At 39.3% G+C, this 20,699-nt stretch overlaps 1 protein-coding gene across 1 annotated transcript in view; it reads right to left on the bottom strand.

Annotated features, from left to right (window-relative positions):
• The window catches only part of ubr4 (ubiquitin protein ligase E3 component n-recognin 4), a 49,403-nt gene that overhangs the window by 25,182 nt on the left and 3,522 nt on the right, over nt 1-20,699 (bottom strand). Inside the window, 33 exon segments of the mRNA XM_079850301.1 lie at nt 778-925; nt 1,018-1,088; nt 1,168-1,359; nt 1,467-1,530; nt 2,350-2,737; nt 2,821-2,921; nt 3,012-3,113; nt 3,840-4,046; nt 4,132-4,289; nt 4,374-4,471; nt 4,614-4,732; nt 5,386-5,615; nt 6,505-6,627; nt 6,738-6,920; nt 7,006-7,134; nt 7,336-7,415; nt 7,559-7,691; nt 7,777-8,056; nt 8,191-8,360; nt 8,461-8,546; nt 8,634-8,790; nt 9,275-9,462; nt 11,716-11,833; nt 11,925-12,062; nt 12,148-12,247; nt 12,923-13,113; nt 13,194-13,253; nt 13,346-13,470; nt 13,557-13,681; nt 13,763-13,904; nt 15,450-15,552; nt 16,353-16,395; nt 16,397-16,496. Of these exon segments, the coding sequence (XP_079706427.1) occupies nt 778-925; nt 1,018-1,088; nt 1,168-1,359; nt 1,467-1,530; nt 2,350-2,737; nt 2,821-2,921; nt 3,012-3,113; nt 3,840-4,046; nt 4,132-4,289; nt 4,374-4,471; nt 4,614-4,732; nt 5,386-5,615; nt 6,505-6,627; nt 6,738-6,920; nt 7,006-7,134; nt 7,336-7,415; nt 7,559-7,691; nt 7,777-8,056; nt 8,191-8,360; nt 8,461-8,546; nt 8,634-8,790; nt 9,275-9,462; nt 11,716-11,833; nt 11,925-12,062; nt 12,148-12,247; nt 12,923-13,113; nt 13,194-13,253; nt 13,346-13,470; nt 13,557-13,681; nt 13,763-13,904; nt 15,450-15,552; nt 16,353-16,395; nt 16,397-16,496 (4,652 nt within the window).

Raw genomic sequence — 20,699 nt, 5'->3', positions numbered from 1 at the left:
TGTTTATGCTTGGGGAGGGGAGGGGACACCACAGGGAAGAGGGAAATAAATTAGATTGTTACATGCTTTGTGTTTCCATCAAGGAGACATGCATGAGTGGATATGGCTTAAATGTTGAGATGTTAATCTGAAAAGCTTTTTAGACTAGAAAAATAAGTGGAAATCTTATGGATATACAATTACTATAATGAAGATTAAAGGAACAGTTCACCCAAATATTACAGTTTTAACATTATTTACTCACTCATGTCGTTCCAAACTTGCAAGTTTCTAAAAAATGTTTCAAACTGAGTACTAAACAGGGTCTGAAGTTATTTTCCCCCTACATTTTAAATAAGTGTTTGTTTTTTTTGCTTCTGGGGATATAATAATAGATGGAGATATAATCCAAATCTTCTGAAGCCATTCAGTAGTTCTATGGACAATTTTAAGTGTTTTTTTTGGGTGCTTTACAGTGGTAGTTACTATGGAAAGTGCTGTGTAAAATTACCTTTTATGTTCCACTGAAACGGTTTGAAACGACACGAGTAAATGTTTGTTATAGCAGGTGAACAATTCCTTTAACAATATAATCAAATTAATCTTAAGTAATATACTACCAAACAATAGAGGACAAACTTGCTTTACAACCAAAAAAAGGAAAGGTGAAATGTTGCAAACCCTGATGAATTGGGGGAGATCTGAAATGAGCTAATGGCAGTCAATGATAAATGATTTGCAAGCCAAAGTTACCGCTGTTGCTCTTTTCCCATGATGACCTGAAGTATTCGGTCTCACCTGGCAGCTGCCATCCTCCTTGGCACCGCAGTCACAGAAGAAAGAGCCGTATTTGGCATAGGAGATCTCATGGTCTTTGTGACAGACCTTGGCACACACTGTGCACACACCTACCCCATCCACCATCTTACAGGTGTGACAGTGATACCTGTACGGGGAAGAGCGTGAGATTAAAGGCCAACAGCACAGCTTCTGAACGCTTCTGTTTCATAGCAAAGGAAGGCCGTGTGGGTCCATTACCAGTGCTGGTTCATGAACTCCTTTTGAGTGATGGTGAAGGTGCATAGCTTATTGCAGAGTGAATCCTCATCCTATAACACAAGAAACTTAGATATGATTGGAAAAATCAAAGCAATCTTTAAATCTACAGCGAGCAGACTGTTTCCTGACCGAGTCTTCAGCCTGTGAATCTTCCTCCTCTACAGCTAGGTCCTCCACCCAGTCAGAGTCCACTTCAATGGCCTTCTCCTCTCCCTCCATCAGGAGCTGGGACGAGCCCTGGCCACTGCTCTGTCTCAAAGCGTTCATCACATCCGCCAGATAGGAAATGATGTGGCAGGCACACTCCAGCATGCTGGCATGCTGCAAACAAGAGTGTTTCACTAATGGCCCGAAACAATTCAATCCAAGACATGTGAATGGTTACCGTAGAAATGGACTTTTGACTTTTACCGTCAAATTGCACCTACCTTGCCTTGCGACACATTAGCGGTAACTTTTTCCACAACGTTCTTCTGATACAAGTATTTTTTACTGAAAGAAAAATAGGAAAATTTCAGATTTAGGAGGTAAATACCCCATGAAATCAGAGAGATGTGGTTTTGTGGCTTCAGTCTATGAGTGGCAGTTTCTAATTACATTTTTTTTAGCTGATATAAAAATACGTATACAATTTAGTCCTTTATTCTATTTTAGGAAAAAATAGCAAAAAGTATGATGTACTTTAACAATTTGTCCAATAAAATGCTGTGAAAAAGCATTATGTTTTTTAGTAATATTTTATTATTGATTTAAAGTTCACCTGTAGTCAATTTTTGATCCCCAAAATTACATACTGAACATGAGCTAACATGAACTCACAATGGAACATTCGGACAAATATCAATAAATACTGTAACAAACAGATATTGCTCATTGGGAGTCCATGTTAGTTAAAAGGATACTCCACTTTAAAATGAAAATTTTGTCATCATATACTCACCCTCATGTTGTTTCAAACCTGTATGAATTTCTTTCTTCTGCTGAACAGAAAGGAAGATATTTAGAAGAATGTCAGTAACCAGACAGTTTCTGGTACCATTGACTTCCATAGTAGGAAAAAAATATACTATGGAAGTCAATGGTACCAGAAACTGTCTGGTTACTGACATTCTTCTAAATATCTTCCTTTCTGTTCAGCAGAAGAAAGAAATTCATACAGGTTTGAAACAACATGAGGGTGAGTATATGATGACAGAATTTTCATTTTAAAGTGGAGCATCCCTTTAAAGCATTGTCTAAAACTAACTAATGGGACCTTATTGTAAAGTGTTACTTTTATATTTATTATAATTTCAGATGCCAGTCACTCACCATCTTGTGAGCCAGTCAATGGCAGCTCTGTGTAGCTGTAGATGTCCTGCTCCTTGTCCTGCACTGGCTAGAGTGGCCATGATGACCATGAGCTCAGGAAAGCCTGCCCCATCCCCACTGGCCAGCATCTCAGTTGCCATGGGTATGAGAGTGCTCAGAAGCACCGTGCAGACGCCCTCGCCAACCTGGCTGTTATCACGGACAATGTAGGAAGTGAGGAGTTGCAGGAGCTGCCTGTTCTCTTGCACTGTGTCCAGCTGGTCTGAATCTTTAGGAGGGGAGGCCGTCATGCGCCTCAGCCAGGCCTGCAGCCTCATGGGCTCCACACAAGCCAGCTGGGCCAATGAGCCGCACAGGCACAGAAGGCTGGGATTGGGGCTCTTTTCCGCTGAGGGATGAACACAGATGAGAAGTGTAAGAGGGGAAGAGTAAAAGGGGCACATTTGTGAGAGACATAGCATGGCTACATACTGAGCTGGAACAGTTTAGTGAAGAATTTCAGAACTCTGTTACAGAACTTTGCAGATAGATTCTCGTTGGCTGTGGCCATCATGATCTGCACCAATTCTCCACTACAAGACAAGGGGGGAAACGTGATGTATTAAAATGATGCAAAGGGCTTCAAGCAATTCCTAAAAGGAGTTTATTCAGTTAGAAAGTACCTGAATGAGAAGAATTCCTCCATTGCTTTGCGGACCTGACTGCTTTCCAGCTGTTTCTCCAGGTACTGTAGACACTCTTCAAGAATGGACTCATCCAGACCACTAATCGGAAACAGAACCATATTAAAGGTATAGTTCTCCCAGAAATGAAAATTGTGCCTCATGTCGGTCCAAACCCTTAAAAATTGGGTTAATCTTCAAAGCCCAAATTAAGACATTTTTAGTCCTTTTTGTCATTTTTTGTCATTTTTTTGTCCTCGATTGACAGTCCAGGTAACCAAAATTTAAAAGAACCCAAAATGGTTTTAAAGGTGCTGTATAATGAATCAATACGAATTGAGTGGTTTAATCCAAGTCTTGTGAAAAGAAACAATCGCTTTATATGATGCACAGATTTAATTTAGGCTTTTATTTACATCACATATGGTAAACATGGAAGCTTGTGCATGTCACACACTAGAACAAACCTCATTGGTTTTCGAGCAGCACACACTCATGAGCAAGAACCAATGAGGTTTGTTCTAGAGCGCAACACACACACACGCACGCACACAAATTGCCGTGCTCAACATATGTGATGCGCTCAATCTATATGTGCATGTTTATATGTGAATAAAAGCCGAAATTTAATCTGTTCATCATATAGTGATCGTATCTCAGGATTAACCAAAGGCTTATGGGTTTGGAAAAACATGACGGTGAGTAAGACAGAATTTTCAATTGTGGGGGAACTAACCCTTCAATCTAGATTATTTTAGATTACAGACAGGAATCACTCCTAAAGTTTAGGAGTCTGTTTAAAAATCATATGGTCAACTGGGGTGTCACCTGTTGGGGTCAGAGTGATTGGCGATGATGTTGTAGCAGCCTGTGATGAGACGCTCGTAGACGAGAGCCAGGAAAGCATCAGATTCGGCGGGGCCCAGGATCCTCTCCAGTGAGGTGCTGCAGATCTCCGCAACGCTCTCTGTGCTACTCTCCAGCAGGAGGGGCAGCAACGTGCGGATCACCTGTGGACTGTTCAGCTCCTCTGTGCTATAGCCAAACACAAAAAATTGGCATCTATCAATCTGTTATATCATGCATCTGTTTCAACTGTTTCAACTCGCTCAAGACTTACACAATGAGGTCCCCAGTAAGGCGCACTAACGAGAGCAGAATGTGTTTGAGAGAGGAGGCTAAGGGCAACGATTGGTTGCTGAGGGTCCCCAGGTGGGCCGCTTGAATCGCGCTGATGTAACTTTCCGACGGGATGGTGTCATTGGCAAAGGCGTTCCGCTGTAGACAAAGAAACCGATCAGTGTAAAGTAAAGAACTAAGAGAGTATGTTTACTGGGAGAGCTGAAGTAAAAGCATGCATACCCATGAGCCAATGTTGGGGAATTCATTTGTGTGAATGTTGTTCCATGTTTCACAAAGTGTCTGAACGGCTGATGGCAGATTCTGCATCACAGTCTGACCTGAAAGAGCAAAAACAGCAGACATAAAAAAAAAAAAAAAACACCTGTATTTACCCTGCACTGAACAAAAAAAATGGATTAGATATGCCAATATACATAAAAACCATTGTGTCAATAACATCTTGATATCTAGAATCCTTACCAAGCAAGTTGGCTTTGCAGCGTGTGGATCCGATGGATAACACAGCAGAATAACCCTGCAGTTTAGCTTCAGTGGGTTTATTTTCTCCTTCCTCTGGCAGGCTCATCAGCAGGTATGACCTGAGCGAACATATGACCAGCAAACCAATCAAGAAGGGCTTAAGGACAGTTCCATTCAAGCATTTGGTTTCATAGTTTATTTCAAGTTTTCAAGTTTCATTTGAGGAGAAATTTTAAAGAACCTTAATACAGCTAATTTCCAAATATCACAAGTTCAAGCTCCAAAGAGGATAAAAAGTGCCACAAAGCTATTCAAATCATGTGCACTATATTAAAAGTGTTCTGAAGCCATTTAAGGAACATACTGAAATATAAGACAATATTTGCTGATATTAAACCCTAAGAAAGCCGTTAACTCAAAAACTACTGTAACAGGACTGTTGAGCTGTTGAGCCAGTTCTTTTCAATTAACAGTTGAACCAATTCACAAATGGGACTGCACAATTTATTCAAGAAACGAACCAATCTGGTTTTTGGGTTAAACTCAATGATTTATAACGGCAAAGATTAAGAGTAAACAAAAAACACTTAAATTTCAGTCTGTTTCTCACACAAAGCTATCAAGTATAAGCCCATCATATTTTGCAGTCATATGAATTTATGAATAATAACTTTTATGGTGGTTTGAATAAATGATGGCAGAATTCTCCTTTTTAGGTGAACAATTCTTTAAAATCTGTAATAAACATCAATGTATGTGGTGTAATCAGAACCTGGTGAAGGCTGTATAGACGTCAATGAGCTGCAGTGTTGCAGGCAGCAGGTTTTTGGTGATCTCAGAGGATTTGTTGGGGTCTGTATCAGCAGCTACTTTGGAGAAATGCTCATCTAAAGACACTTGCACTTTGGAAATCACAGCATCCAATGTGTAGATGGTTTGTAGAGAGGGTACTTGGTGAAGAGGTAGGATGCTGTTGGGGTCCACGCAGCAAAATGACGAAATCTATTGAGGAGATATTAAACGAGGTCATATATTAAGAGACAAGGAGATACTACATTTGATAACATGCTCACATGGCAGGTTCATGTTGACAATTTATGTTCTAAACTCCAACAAAGACTGTATTTGCTGAGGAGACTCAAATTGTATGGTGTCAACAAAAAAAATCATGACTGTGTTTTATCAGGTTGTTCTGGAGAGTCTAAATAGGTATGGGATCCAAGCCTGGTATGGCAACCTCTCTGTAAAATTAAAAAAACAGACTTTCCAGCATTATCAAGACTGCCATGAAAATTGTGGAGTGGAAAGACCATCCATCGCTCCAAACATTATATTAATAGTCTGTGTACAGGGGGGCACAAAGGATACTGACTGACCCTTCTCACATCCTTCATCCGGAATATGTGCTTCTGCCTTCAAGAAGAAGGTATAGAGCCCAAATGTCGACTGAACCTGTTTAAAAACTCTTTTGTGCCCATCTCCATTGAACTTTTGAATGGCAAGGACAAAGGCCTATGATTGTTTCTGGTTAGCACTGATTACTTAACATTATTTATTGCTTTATATTATAATTCTTAGTTATTGGTGGTTATTGTTATTTTATTGCTGTTCTTAAGGTTTATGCGACCGTTATTTGTGCGATAACAGTGGCCTTTTTAGATGTGCAATATGACGACCGTCTACATGTTCTACATGTTTTGCTCCACTGTATGGATTGTTTAGGTGAGATACATGTGATTGATTTATCCTGTGATTGATTTAGAATTTATTATAAACTCTTATCTATTTATTTATTCTTTATTCTGGAAATGCAGCATACACTGAGCCCAAGACAAATTTCCCTAAGGGGACAATAAAGTATATTGTATTGTACTGTACTCTGAGAGCGTACCTGTCTGGCGATGTATTCCTCTGCAAGATCCACATCATATTTCACTGCACTGCATTTGGCCGAGGCCACTACGATCAAAGATGTGGCGTGGTCAGCTTTCATTCCTTGTTTCACTAGGTTTTCCTGATAAAAGAGTTAACAGATGAATCTGAAGCTTAGATGGACTTTAAAAAATACAGGACACCTTGATCATTTGGTCAAGATTTTCTTAATGTTACGGTTACAAAACCGACCTGGATCCAGTTGACGAAAGTGCTGACTCGCAACCTTGATGACCATCTCAGGGTGTGTAAGATATCACTCTCGCTGGGGTCAGTGTTGCCACTCTTAAGCTGCTCAACATAGGCCTTTGAAGGTGGCAGCACTCCCAAGATCTTCCACAGCACTAGGAAGTAGTACTGCAAGGAACATGCTTCCTGTAACAGATTGACAGTGACATTTAGAGGTCAACCAACACAAACACAAGGTGATCGTGAAAATTACAGAATGTGTCTAACTCACTACTGGGGTGATGGGCTTATTTTCCTGCCGTCTCGCTGTGTCAAAGCGGGAGCCTGCAGCCAACAAGGAGATCAACGAGGAGTATAAATCATCATACTTCACCGCACCATTGAACAGCACTTGGAAGACCTGTAACAGTTGACAAATAACATGCACATTAACTTGAACATTTATATATATGACAAAGAACAATATATATAACAATGAACATTTATATATAAACACGGGTCTTCAAACTTTTAAGGAAAAGAGCCCCATGGTAAATAGAGACGGTGCTCAGACACTCCCATGGCTCTAATACTTCTATAGACTTGTGACGTGTGGCCTCACCTTGCCGTCAAGTCGACTCCTGTCATCCTCTGAGGCTTCAGGGGACAGAACGCAGTAGAATTTTGGCTGCACTGTGGAATCTAAATGAAAGCAACAACAGACATCAATAACAATCAAAACAGCTCTTGCATTAAATTACCAAAGCTTTCAACTGTTGTTTGTAGAGTACTGCTTTATCAAGGGCATAATGGAGAGAAATATAAGAGGTCTGACTTACTCCTACCTGCCGAGCAGTGCTTGGCCCAGTTCTCCTCCACCTCTTTGAAACCATAATAAAGTGGGATGGCACCTCTCTTTCCCCCCTCCTGTCCAGAACTGGCTCCGGATGCCAATGGTGTCAGGAGATTGTACTGAACCTGAGTGTGAAAATAAAATCAAACTGTTAAAAACTATCTACAAAACAGTGGCATGTTTCCAGTGAAAGTACAGCTACATTCGTACCTGCTCAAACAAGTACATGGGAGCTTTTGAGTACTGATGCAGCAGGTAGTCGAACACAAGCAAGATGCGGGCCAGGTTGAGGGGTACAGCCTGAAGCTGAGAATCAACGTGGGCCGCGATTTCAGCGATGGCCTGCATGCAGAGGGTTAGGACGTTGCGGCGGCCCTTTTCAGAGAAGTTGTGGAAGATAAGCAAAAGCAGCTGGAGGTGTTCAACGTTTAGGTCCTCGTCAGCAGGCACCGCTCCCTGTAGCGTGTGCTGTTTTAGAGTGCCCACAAACCTACGGAAAATATATTCCAGTTGTGAATATGTTATACAACGAATTTGATGATAACACACAATATATCTTGTGAAGAGTCCAAATCTACATTTGAGAAAAGAAAAGTAATTCTTAAAGATTGAGTGATGTCTTACCTCTCCCAGACCTTCATGCACTCAGGCACATCAGGCTCCCCCTGCTGGCTGGCTTTATGCTGCCAGATCAGCAGTAACCTGGAAAGCACTGAGAGAGACTGAGGATGGATGTACATGGGCCAGGGACCCTCTGAGAATGGGGCAACACCCAACTGCTGCAGAAGAGTGTTCTGAAGAAAAGTTATACAAAACAAGGTATCAGATACCTGTTGTCTGTAATATTGAGATGCAGCTTAGGCATTTTTAAGCATTTTTTTAAAAATAATTTACCTGTAGGGATGGAGAGGGCAGGTCTGACGTTACCAGAGAGTGATTGAAGTGATAGAGGGCTGAGGCGAATTCGTCATCAGAGGAACCTGGATGGCAAAAAAGTTGCATGTTAGGAAAAGCCTAAACGGAAATCTAAATGTAAGACTTAGATAAGAGTGGGGGGCTTTAAAAACCTTTGACATCTTTGTCGACATCCTTGATGATGCTGGCGAGGGTGGCCATGTGCTGCTCCGTGAGGGACACGCTCAGGTAGTTGCGAATGAAATTATTTCTGGACTTCAGCATGGAGGTGGTGATGAAGTTTAGTATGCTTGAGGCCAAACTCAAAAACTAGAACAAGAAACACATCAAGTCAACATAAAAATGGCTTTTGTAATCCATTTCACTTATGTAATGTAATGTAAACTGATATGGCAGTTATATGGGATTTATTGAGAACTGACAACCTAGTGGCATGGCTGAAACATGTGTTTTTGAATACTTTTTACAAAGTACTATTTATGTATTTAAAGTAAGAAATTGAATTAAAAAAAATTGAGTGCCTTAAAAAAATTTTTTTAAAAAAATAAAAAAAAAAGTAAAATAAAGAAAACCGTATCAATTTTGATTTCAACATATCAAAACAGCCACAGAGTTTTTGTTATTTCACACTGGTTTTGAGTGGCTGAATGATGAACTTAACAACTCTGCATAGACAAGTCTGCTTTGGTTATCAGCTCTCTATATAACAAATATGTTTGTACAGGACATAAAACAACATTTCAGTTCCAGCAGCAAAGTTAGTCAAAATCAGATCTGCACATTGTGGCCTTACCAACTCCGGGTCCTTGCGACTGGCCAGGATGTTGCCGTTCTCTGCCGTGTTCAGCTTGCTGGGGCTCTTAAGTCTTGGAGACGTTTCCAGAGGTGGGGGAGGAGGGGGAGGTGGAGGTGCCACCTTCTCTTTACTGGGAGAAATAGTCTCTTCAAACCACAGTCCCAGAATGGGCTCACTATCATCATCTGAAAACACGCCAAGAGTGACATTCAGCACCACATTCAATGAAGTCACTGTACTGTATGCAAACAGTGATGTTGTTTCCATTTAGCCATGGAAATAAATCTACTTAAGATCTTTTTACTGTTTACTGAAAAATAAACAGAAGCATAATGAGACACTACGAGTCTGACCTAAAACAGAGATCTGCTGACCTGAGAAACAAGCTGCTCTTGTCCTCTCCTGTCTTCTCTCTGCTGAAATAATGAACACTGTCACTAGCTGTGATGGCTGCCAGATCAGCACAGTTAGCAGAGCATGCTTAGCGTGCCACAGTGTTCCGGAGCAGGAAGTAAACTGACCTGACTCTGAGCTCTGGGGAGGACTGACTGCTGTCCTTCTACTACAGCGTGCTGTGCTCAGGAACTGCCTGAGATTGTCCCTGAGATTCCTCAGCCCTGACACTAGCTCAGTAAACCACAAGCAAACCCTGTACTCAGCTGCATAAAAAATAACTCATTCTAATATCATTAAATAAGACAGCTGGGAGAACCTCGCAAAAACGGTCAAGAAAAGCACAGGTCATGTTTCAATACAAAACATCGAAAGTACATTTTGAATTAAGAAAATGAAGACTGTTTTTAAGGGAATTAAGTTTGTATTTTGACATGATTGATATAATAATACAGCACATTTAAATCCTCCCTTCCCAACTGTCAGTAGACTATTGGAATGCAAAAAGAGAAAAAAATAGCATTACAGAAATGCATAGTTTTTTAAATTATAAAATGCATTTATAAAGCTTACTTATTTAGGGGTTAAAAAAAAAAAAAAAGTGTCAACAAGGAAACTGCAGTTAAAAAATTATTAAATTAAATCTTGCAAAGATTTTATTACTTTTTTTTATCTTGTAAAACAATGCACATGTATAACTGCAAAACAGGATAAAATATAAAAACTTTGCATAAAAGAAACTTAAGTCTATTTTTGTTTGTTTTGACATTATTGTTATCAAAAATAAGTGCAACTGTAGCAGCAATAAAAAAGCATTACAGCAAACCGTATATCAGAATTGCAGTAATTAATTTTTTTTTTTATTCTAAAGTGTTTTAAGAAAGCTTATTTAGGAGTAAGAAAATAATCAACAAGGAAAAATAAAATGATATAAAAATATACATGTTTGTGGACAGGATGAAATTCATTATTATTCCATTCATTAATGTTCCAGTACTGAGAATGTGATTTTTCTTCATTGCAAAATGTGCTTAGTTGCTGAAAATAAAGCTTTTTTTTTTTTTTTTGTGAGAATCACCCAGCTAGACATCAATCTAATGGGGAGATTTACTGGTAAAACCAACTACTCTACATATAAACTGAATGTCAGGTTCGTTCTTAATTACAAGATCAACTACAATGTCTGACCTCACTGTGGCCAAGGTTAAAGGGTTATGAACATTTTTTGAGATGTTAAGAGATATGTACTGGTTGCACATTAATAAAAACAACAATAGCACTCATGTTTATTATTAAGAGAAAATTGAGGATGTGTTTTCGTTTTTCTTGGCTATTTCGTTCTTCCTGTTTAAAAAGCAAAGTTGAATCAACGTCACGAAAAGTGAGGTATATGCATTAATTCAGAGTGGTAAAAGTGGCTGGAGAGTACTTGTCATCAGTTTCTTTGTATTATTCTTGAGAATAAACACTTTTAATCCAATCACTGCACTGTATTACTCATGAGAATTCAAATGTCACATAAGACCGGTTCAGCGTTGTTCGTTCATCTCTGCCGGTTACTGTGTAAGTGTATCAGAACAGTAGCACAAGAGTGTTGTTTGCATTTTCACCACGATGCAGTCAGAGATGGAGTTTTGATGACAAGATGGATTATTCTGATGCACAGAAGAAAATGATGTAGACCCAAAACTCAAAGAAGAATGGACCAATAGCTCTGCAAATTTATAATGCTGATTTGTTGATATTTCTAAGAATAATTTAAAGTATTTGATTTGGTCATGAATGATTGTTGTTAGTAGAATCTAATGATACTATTTCATTGAGTTTATTGTCATAGGGTTATATTTATAAAATACATCAAGGTGCCTCCAAATCAGGGTTTTTTATCAGGGTCTGTATAATGAGTGTGTTGCAAATGTTTTATTTTTTGTTATCTCCCTTCTTCCCACCCTCTACACTCCCACTATTCCAGAGTGTGAACAAGCAGTGCTCAAATGGGGGTTTCTTGACCCTTAAAATAACAAGAAATCTTCAGTGTTCGTTACCTTGACTGCTGTCCTCTTCTGTGCTGCTGAAGTCATCTTCATAGTAAGTGTTGGAGTCAGTGGAGGCACTGGCGTCACTGCTGACCGAACCCTTCCTCTGTCGCTGCAGCACACATGCCTGAATCAAGCACAACCAGAGCCACCGCATTCATCAAACACAACAGACCACTTCCTCATAGCAACCATGATCGAATCTCGTGGTCACATACCTTTTTATAGGAGGTGGAGAGCAGCGTGAAGAGCAGGTTGGTGAGAGGGACCGAGTCAATGAGTCTCTGCACTCTCTGGATAGACGTGCTCTGGGCCATGATGTTCAGCTCTGCTGGAGGACCGTCACTAGCCCAGCCCTTGAAGACAGATAATGGCTTCATTCACATTTACAATATAAACATGCCCTGGTATTTCACAAGAAGCTAATGTGTTTGGCCTTACTCTGTGAAGAGCCTCCACTTGTAAGTCCTGGAACAGTGATGTGAGCAGCTTGATCGAGTGATTGGCCAGAATGACTGACAGAACCCCAAAACCTTGGTGCCTGATGGGAAAAAAAAAGAATCCAATTCATAAATACAATGAATGTAATACATTTCAGCGATTATGAGCTTGTCTTTTAATTTATTTCTGTATTCATTTGTTTTAATTTTATTTTAGGGTGGTGGTGGGGGCATAAAGTAAAAAACGTCAGGATGATGCTGTCCAAATATCATAACAAAGAAGAAAAGGGCCTCATTTAAAGAATGAAAAAAGTATTTTGACAAAATATTTGATTTCTTTGAAAAAAGAAAACTTTTGGTTACACTTTATTTTAAGGTGTCATTGTTACAGTGTAATTATATATTTAAGTACTGAGTAATACTAAGCAACTACATGTACTTACTATAGGATTAGGATTTGGTTGAGGGTTGGTTGCATATAATTATGCATAATTTACTGTTATTAAGTACATGTAACAAGGACACTGTAAAATACAAAAGTATAAAAGTTTTTTAACAAAACTGCTTTATAATTTATAATATAATCTAAATATTATGATATCAGGAAAATATCATAATGATAAGAGGATCCTGCAGACCATCATGAAAAATGGTCAAGGTCAAAAAATGTCTTAAACTTTAAAAAAAGATTAAACCTAAGACCAGTGTTTTAGGACACTCTTATAACTCATATTCATTAGGCAATCACTTGAAGCAGAGAACACAAAGGCACTTACCCTTTCCCCGGGCCAAGTTTAGGAGATCCTGCTCCGTCCTTGGTTCGGGTGGAGATGTCTCGGACCCGTAGTGCTGCCAGGGGATCTTTCTCCTTCCCTTTATCAGCAAGGGCCGTGGGGCTTAGGTTCAGTATCAAATACAGGCTGTTCAACAGGCACCAGGCGCCCAAGAGTTGAAAGTTCTGATAATGCTGTTGAAACACGAAACCAGATCTCAGATGTGGGACATTCTCGCTTATGTTGTATACTCTGTGGCAAATAATTCACCTACCTCCCCTCCAGCTCTGCGAGAGTTACTGATGGCCTGTCCAATCATCTCATAGATTTCAAGCTGTTGAAAAAAGGAAAAACAGAAGATCAGCAGTGTAGCGAAGACAATAAAACTTTCAAAAGTCATGTGCCACCTTCACTAATGACACATACGCATTTCTGCACAATGGTAGCAGCATCATTTTCATAGTCTTCCTCCTTGGAGCCAGTGGAGGCTGCACGAAGCTGCAAGCCACTGCCCACCTGCAGTATGGCCATGCAAGTCGCCACACTCACACCTGAGAGAAAAGAAAACACACATCTGAAGTTCTCTGTGTACATCTGAACTCTACAAGAGGAGCTTTTTTTTCTTCAATGAACACACCTGCATAGAGGCAGCTTAGTGCTAACACAGTCACATCAAGTAGTCTCCCAGGGGTCAAAGGCTCCAGTACAGGCAAGGAAAGTGTGTCCAAGGCCATGGTCACATCAATCACCAGGGAGTGAAAACTGAAATGTGCATGGAAGTCAGTGTACTCACTCTTTACAGGTTCAACAAAAAGCAGTGAGCTGAGGAAGTCTTTGGTTTACCCATTTCGGACAGCGGTAGCATCTGCCACAGTGGCCGGCATGATGAAGAAAGAGTTGGCGGATACCGCATCCTGGAAGCGGTTGATATACCGTAAGAAGTAAGGAAGGTTGAGGCACACACGCAGCAACTTCTCTGAACCTCCTGTAATGCATGGGATAAGAATAAGTTCTTATACAGTGGAACAAAATGTTCAACTTAAATAAGTTTACAATATTAAAAGCTTTGGGGAACTCAAATGTGCGACATCCAACTCCTGTAATGTTTTTTTCCTGTAAATATTGAAGTCCATATGTATAAAAGAAAGCAGCAAAAAACTAAACATGTAACTAGCAACATATACAACATAATGATGTATTCTCGTGTGTTGGTGTAGGTTTATAAATGATTTACCTTACAAATCTGATGAAATGGTGCACATTGCATTCCCAGATGAACGTTATAAGCAACCCAAACTCAAAGCATATGCAGAGATGGAGTTTGAGACACACTCCACACATATAAATATCATATTTACATGCGGAGCAGCATTTACTGTGAACAGAGCTGCTCTGAGATGCACATAACCTACACCAGTAGTTCCTAAAGTGGGTGCCGTGACAACTGGCTAGGGGTGCCGCAGAATCTCAGCTTTTTTCCAACTTAAACAGCCTAAAATAACTATTCTACCATATTTTTTACCTTTTTTTTTTTTTTTTTTTACCAATTCCAATATTTTTTATAGCATATATTTTAAAAATACATAAAAACACCAACATATGAGCATGTCCAAACGAATATAAATAAGCGAAACAACAATGATACATTTCAAATATATTTAGTTTAAATCCCATGCTCCGCTCAGCTCCGCCCTCTGTACTGTTGCGCCCTCAATTTAATATTTCACGCAGAGATTGACAGGATAGGGCAAAGATGGAGCTAGTGTTAAACAAAAAAGCCAGCGCCTGTCAGTGGAGCATGATCTACGAGTTGCTCTATCCTCAATCTTCCCCAGTATCAAGAGGCTGTGCACGCAAAAGCAGGCACATGTATCCCATTAAAATGCCCGCGACACAGTTCCATGCACAGATATTTTAGAATAAGGTCAGGTTTGAACAAAGTAAATGAGAAACTAAAGAAAAAATTTAATTGGAGTTGGTTAATGATATTCAAACTCACTTTGAATATCATTAATGACAAGATGGTCTTTGGTGTCCTCATCAGAATCACGCATGAACAATGCAAAATAATGAAATTCTGAGGTTTTATGATAAATTAAACATTTACACACATAGAAGTACAATGAAGTACAACCCCCACAGGGTTAAATTGAATCGCAGCCTTAGTGAATTCACAATAGCACTACGCTATTGTATGGTTTTTAAATGGTTAATACATCGTGCATCCTTAGAAAACGGTCTAAAAATGCAGTTCAAGGATTCTGGTCCATGGAATGCTCCACTTCCGATATTTTGCAAGTTACTCGACAAAGGTAAATTGCAACCGATGATTTTTTTTTTTTAAACAGAGTACTCGAATTCAACATGCAATTGTAATATTCCTAAAATATGTCTAAATAAATATTGATATTAATCAAAATGGCATTGTGAGTATGGTCTTAATAGGGAATATTGTGCCTAAAACGTACTTGGTCTGATTTGATCATGTGGTATTTGGGTTGAAAAGTTTGAGCTCACAAGCTCAGCTCACCTAATTCTTGTAAACTGGACACATTTTGAGAGATGAAGGCATTCTTCATTTTGGCCTGCAATGCCTGATCTGTTGTTGTCTGGTCATCACACTCATTCTCACCCTGTAAAACACATGACATTACAGTTTTGTCCTTAAACATCATCTTTGTTTGCTCATAACAAAACAGCAGAAATCCCAGGAGTGATCACATCATTAGCTGCGTTTACATGGACCCTAAAAATCTGTTCGTATTCGGACTAGTAGCAAAGTCATAATAAAAAACAAAAAGTCACATAAATCATAATGGATTTCATTGAGATTGTAAGGGGTTGTTTAAATGCTGGTTTAAAACCAGAATTTTCTGCACATGTGCAATGATGTAGAATTGGCGTAGTGAGGTATGACGCATGGAACGAGCTGTTGTTGTCGAATATAGAGTCATAAATGACTGTCTTGTCATTTTAAAAGTCTCCTTTCACTCATCGTCTGTGAAGTGGTGCAGGACAACATTGTCCCACTAGTCCTTGCTTCAGACTCTCATCCAGACACCTTGTTTTGGGCGTAAGAAGGGGCGTTTTTACTGCTTGATAAATATAATCAGCATGGCACAATGCTTCATGTACTCATCGTCTCCCTTAAATAAATAAATAAATATTAAGTCTGCTTTTTAAAACAAAGATAAGAAAGAATAATAGGAGGATGGTTGATAAGTGCCAACAACAGAAACTCTATATTCATGCAGTGTGCGCTTGACAGAAGATCAATTCTGATTTCAAGCTTGTGATATTATAAAACGCACATTAACCCAATCACTTTATTTAGTGTTCATGTAAACGCTATGTTCAGATTTATCAAACAAACAAAAGGTATCCATGTAAACATAGCTATTGTGAACTCAATTGAAAGAATAATCGAATTCACTGACCTGCATGTGAACGGATGGAGAGGCCAGCACGGTAATGTCAGGGTTAAACACTGACGTCAGCTGATTGAAAAAGTTCATTTGGACTTCTTTATGTCTGAGCTCGGGGTTAACAGGGGAAGGAAGCTCCTTCTGGTCCTCCACTGGAAAGCAAGAGCACCAAAAGATGATTGCAGAATATCAGCAGACAGAATCTCTTCTTTGAGTTGACTATTCTGGAAAAAGATGATCTTAAATCCTCTATGACAGAGGAAAGAAAACAAAGCTTCCTTTCTACCATTTCGGCACTCACATGAGTAAAAAAGGTTAATACACTCATATGAGACAATGCTTTGCTTGGACTGAATAGTGTCAAGGAGGATGTCATTTTTTGGAAAAAGTAGACAATGATTAATTTGTAGGGCTGTCAAACTATTGAAAATTACTTCCATGATGCATTGTTAAATTATTTGTATACAATCATCTAAAAAAATATTTCCTGAGAAAAGCCCCCAAAATTAACATAATTTGCTGTAGGAAAATGACATTATTGGATGTACAGGAATGCCTTAATAATTTGTAATATTAAAGAATGCAATTACTAAACATCCCTTCTGACTTGATCTAAACGCAGTAAACCTCACAAGAGAGCTTATAATTAGCCACAATAATCAAATGAGCAAGAAAACAGACACACAAGAAAACTATGCTTCATTCATTTTCATGAATAGCAGATGACAAGTTGTAGGGGTGTGTGCGATATTGACAAAAATAATATCACTTTTATGGAATTTTATAGATAGCGGTAATATTTTACTGTGTGTTTATTGTGCTGGTGCCTTGGCAGGTTTAGGACTGCCATGGCCAGTTGCCTCTTAAAGTTTTTGATATTCTTCATATTCTGTGTGGTGGTCAGTTCACAGCAGTGACAGAACTCATTTTTTCCAAAACGTTTCAATTGATTTTTATCTTTTATGGGCATTTTTACCTTTATAAATCCATTTTTTAAACCTAAATATATGCATGAATCATCTTTTGCATCAATTTAATATATTTAATCAAATTCAACTATAATAATAAGACTGTATTATAATAATAAAGGCTGTTACAAATCAAATTAAATATCAACAATTAATCTTTGCAATGGAGAGGAAACAGAAGCTGCATTTGAAGTGGCATTTTACACAGGCTGTTTAATGCAGCTCAGAGGTGACAAATGAATAACCTGCAGTTACAAACGCATAAATAATGTTTTAAACGCAAAACGTTGAATATTGATATTTGAAATGATTTAAAACATGAAAAGATACTTTCAATGTGAAATTAAAACCGCCAATAGGTGGAAGCAAGTCACCGTTAATAAATGAGTCATTGACATTCAACAGATTCATTCAAACGGCTGATTCATTCAGAAAGGAAACACCGCTGTGTGTTGCTCAGAGACGCAATTACAGTAACGTGGCTTTGATTTGAACTATTTTCGTTGGTGAACATTGGAAGTTAGTGACGAACGTAACTGTGGTTCTATGTGAAAGTGTTGTTTGGCCAGATGTTGCCAAAAAAACGTGTAGAACCACAGAATAGATGAGGGCGCAGACTGCCCAACAGACTCGTACGCATGAGAAATTACCTGCGTCACCCAGTGCGTCAGCCTCTGTTAAGAAAGTGCAGCACCTCTGCGTGCATCACTAAAACAAACAAACAATTGATCATTCTTACGCCAGGCTGCTGTCTTTTCAATGTAAGCCTTCAAAGACCTAACTGGACATAGCTCCAACCGTATGTCAGCTTGATCTGCTGGCAGTGCAGTCAACACAATAGGCTGGTTCATAAACTGTGAAGACAAGATCTTGGGTAGAATGCCAGATTGGGCCACAATGAAACACTACGGAATCCACCACTCTAGCGCAAACAGGGGGCACTCACCGATAGCGTGTGAGTGAACTCCATGCGTTAAGAACCATACCCAAGTCCAACTTTGAACTCCACACGCCCCCGTGGAGGACACAGATGATTAGCTCCTTTCAGGAAAGCAACAATCAGCCAGTCAGACCCAAGTTATGAGTCACTAAACTCTGACCGGTGAGCTGCTAAAGCCGCCACATACACCTTTAGTGTGGATGTAGAACGTGTCCAAGTTCCAAAATATGTTGCAGAAAATCCAAAATGCATCCAACTGAGCAGTGTAATGGATCAACATCACAGCTAGAACACCAGTCAGAGAACATCTTCCATTTACAAGCATACAACTTTCGCATGGATGCCGCAGGTGTACTCAAAACAGTGTCCCTGGCCCTGTCTGAACACTCCAAGTGTTCTGGTGGGCACGATGGCCACACCCACAGTTTCAACCGATCTGGATGTGGGTGCCAAACTCTTCCTTCTAGCAGACTCAGGAGGTCTGGTCTGTTGGGCAGATGACAAGATGGTCCTATTATCAGTGAAAACAGAGTCTGAAACCATGGCCTCGCAGGCCAATGAGGAGCCACTAACAGCAGACACGAAGCACTCTGCAAAGAGTCCTCCAAATCAGTGGTAACGGGGGGAAAGCAAATAGTGTCACGTCTGGCCAGTCGTGGGCTAATCCATCCAGACCCAGAGATCCCGGTTCGTCCATCAGGGAAAACCAACGAGGGCAGTGAGACGTCTGACTGTCCGTGAACACATCTACCGCTGCGCCATACGTCCTCCATATCACTAGCACCACTTCTGAGTGTAGAGTCCAATCGCGGTCTGATTGAGTCGGCCTGGTAGATATCCTGCTTGGATGGACAGCAGGTTGACTCGAGCCCAAATAATCAGGTTGTGAGCTACCTGAAGCGCACTCAGTGACCTTGTGCCTCCCTGATGGTTGATATAAAAAACAGTCACCTTGTTGTCTGTGCACACCAAAACATGTTTTCCTCTGTGAACAGTTTGAAAGTGAAGAAGAGTGAGAGAGACCCTCTCCAAGTGCCATTCACTCCCCTCTTGTGCAAGAGTGCCCACAGCTGTGTAATGCCACAAAGCATATGCACCAAAGAATAGGAAACTCGGCCAAGGCTTGCGGTAGAATTGCATGCACAAGACAATAGCTCATCAGTGCATCAGTGAATACATCCTGAAGAACTCTTCAGCCGCAAGCTGCACAAAATATAGTCACTTTGATTCAATCAGAATAGAAGGAGATAGAAATTGATTTGACGTTTTAAGTGGGTATTATAGCTGAAGATACGCCATGGGTCACGAGGTGACAACTTTGTTATTCAATTCTCAGTCAAGCGCGGGGGATTTTCCACTAGTGCTTTAGCACTGCCTCTGGCAGTCTGGAGCAAAAGGAAATAGAACAGGCAATATGATGTAGCCTATAGGCAATAAAAAAATTTAAGTCACTTAAAATTAACTTCTTGTGTATTAAACTTATATAAAATCAATATCACATTTGTTATGCTGATATCTGGAGAAAAAACTATTATTAAACTATTATTATTATAAAACTAATATTAACTATTAAATTATATAAATATAGACTATTACGCAATGAAAATGTGCACCCACACTAGTCTAAACTACAAGACTACATCACGTATGCATCCACTCTTTGTGTGTAAGGGATATAGGGTAAGTGTACCCTTTAAGCCCACTTTGAAGTCAAATTTAAAAAAAGAGAAAATAATATTTTATGCTGCTTATTATTTTAATCAATCCAGTGATTTGTTACTTCCCTGGCATTTTTTATTGCATACCGATTACATTTAGCAATGTTGAGTTAGCCCCACCCATGTGCATGCTGTCTCAGGGGACCTCACACAAAGTCACCCCAAAACTTTGGTGTTTCGGGACCCTTCAGAAATCAACACATTTCTGCAATTTTCAGCCATTTCTTTAGTAACTACATTGATATTATGTCAAATAAGAGATAAATGTTTTGTTTTTTGTGTATGAACAAATAGTATTTTATCATTTTATATCATTTTCCTTTAAATGGAAAGAAGAGTTTTATTAGCTTGCGTTCAAATCTAATCTCTAGGTCAAACCATTAGCCTTACAGAAAGATAGACTATCAAAGAATTAAGCATGTGAACTGCAAACAATAAATGTTTTGTGATTCATTTTACATTAATTTACAAATAAATACATCCTAAATTGATAAATTCAACAGGATAAAAAAAAAAAAAAAAAAAAAAAAACTTACAGACCCCAAACTTGAATAGTTATGTATAAATTAATTCTGCAGATTTTCCCTCAAATCAGCACAAAACCAGATGTTATGTCCCTTTAGCCTTTTTAAGGCAAAAGGCAAAGCAAACATCTTCACCAACTGAAGTTATTTACTTCTGAACAGCTGAGTTGAAATTATAACAATCAAGAGACACATCATTTAACAC

The sequence above is a fragment of the Squalius cephalus genome (genome assembly GCF_949319135.1).
Source record: "Squalius cephalus genome assembly, chromosome: 18".
NCBI classification, from domain to species: domain Eukaryota; kingdom Metazoa; phylum Chordata; class Actinopteri; order Cypriniformes; family Leuciscidae; genus Squalius; species Squalius cephalus.
This window is presented reverse-complemented; position numbering and strand designations above follow the sequence as displayed.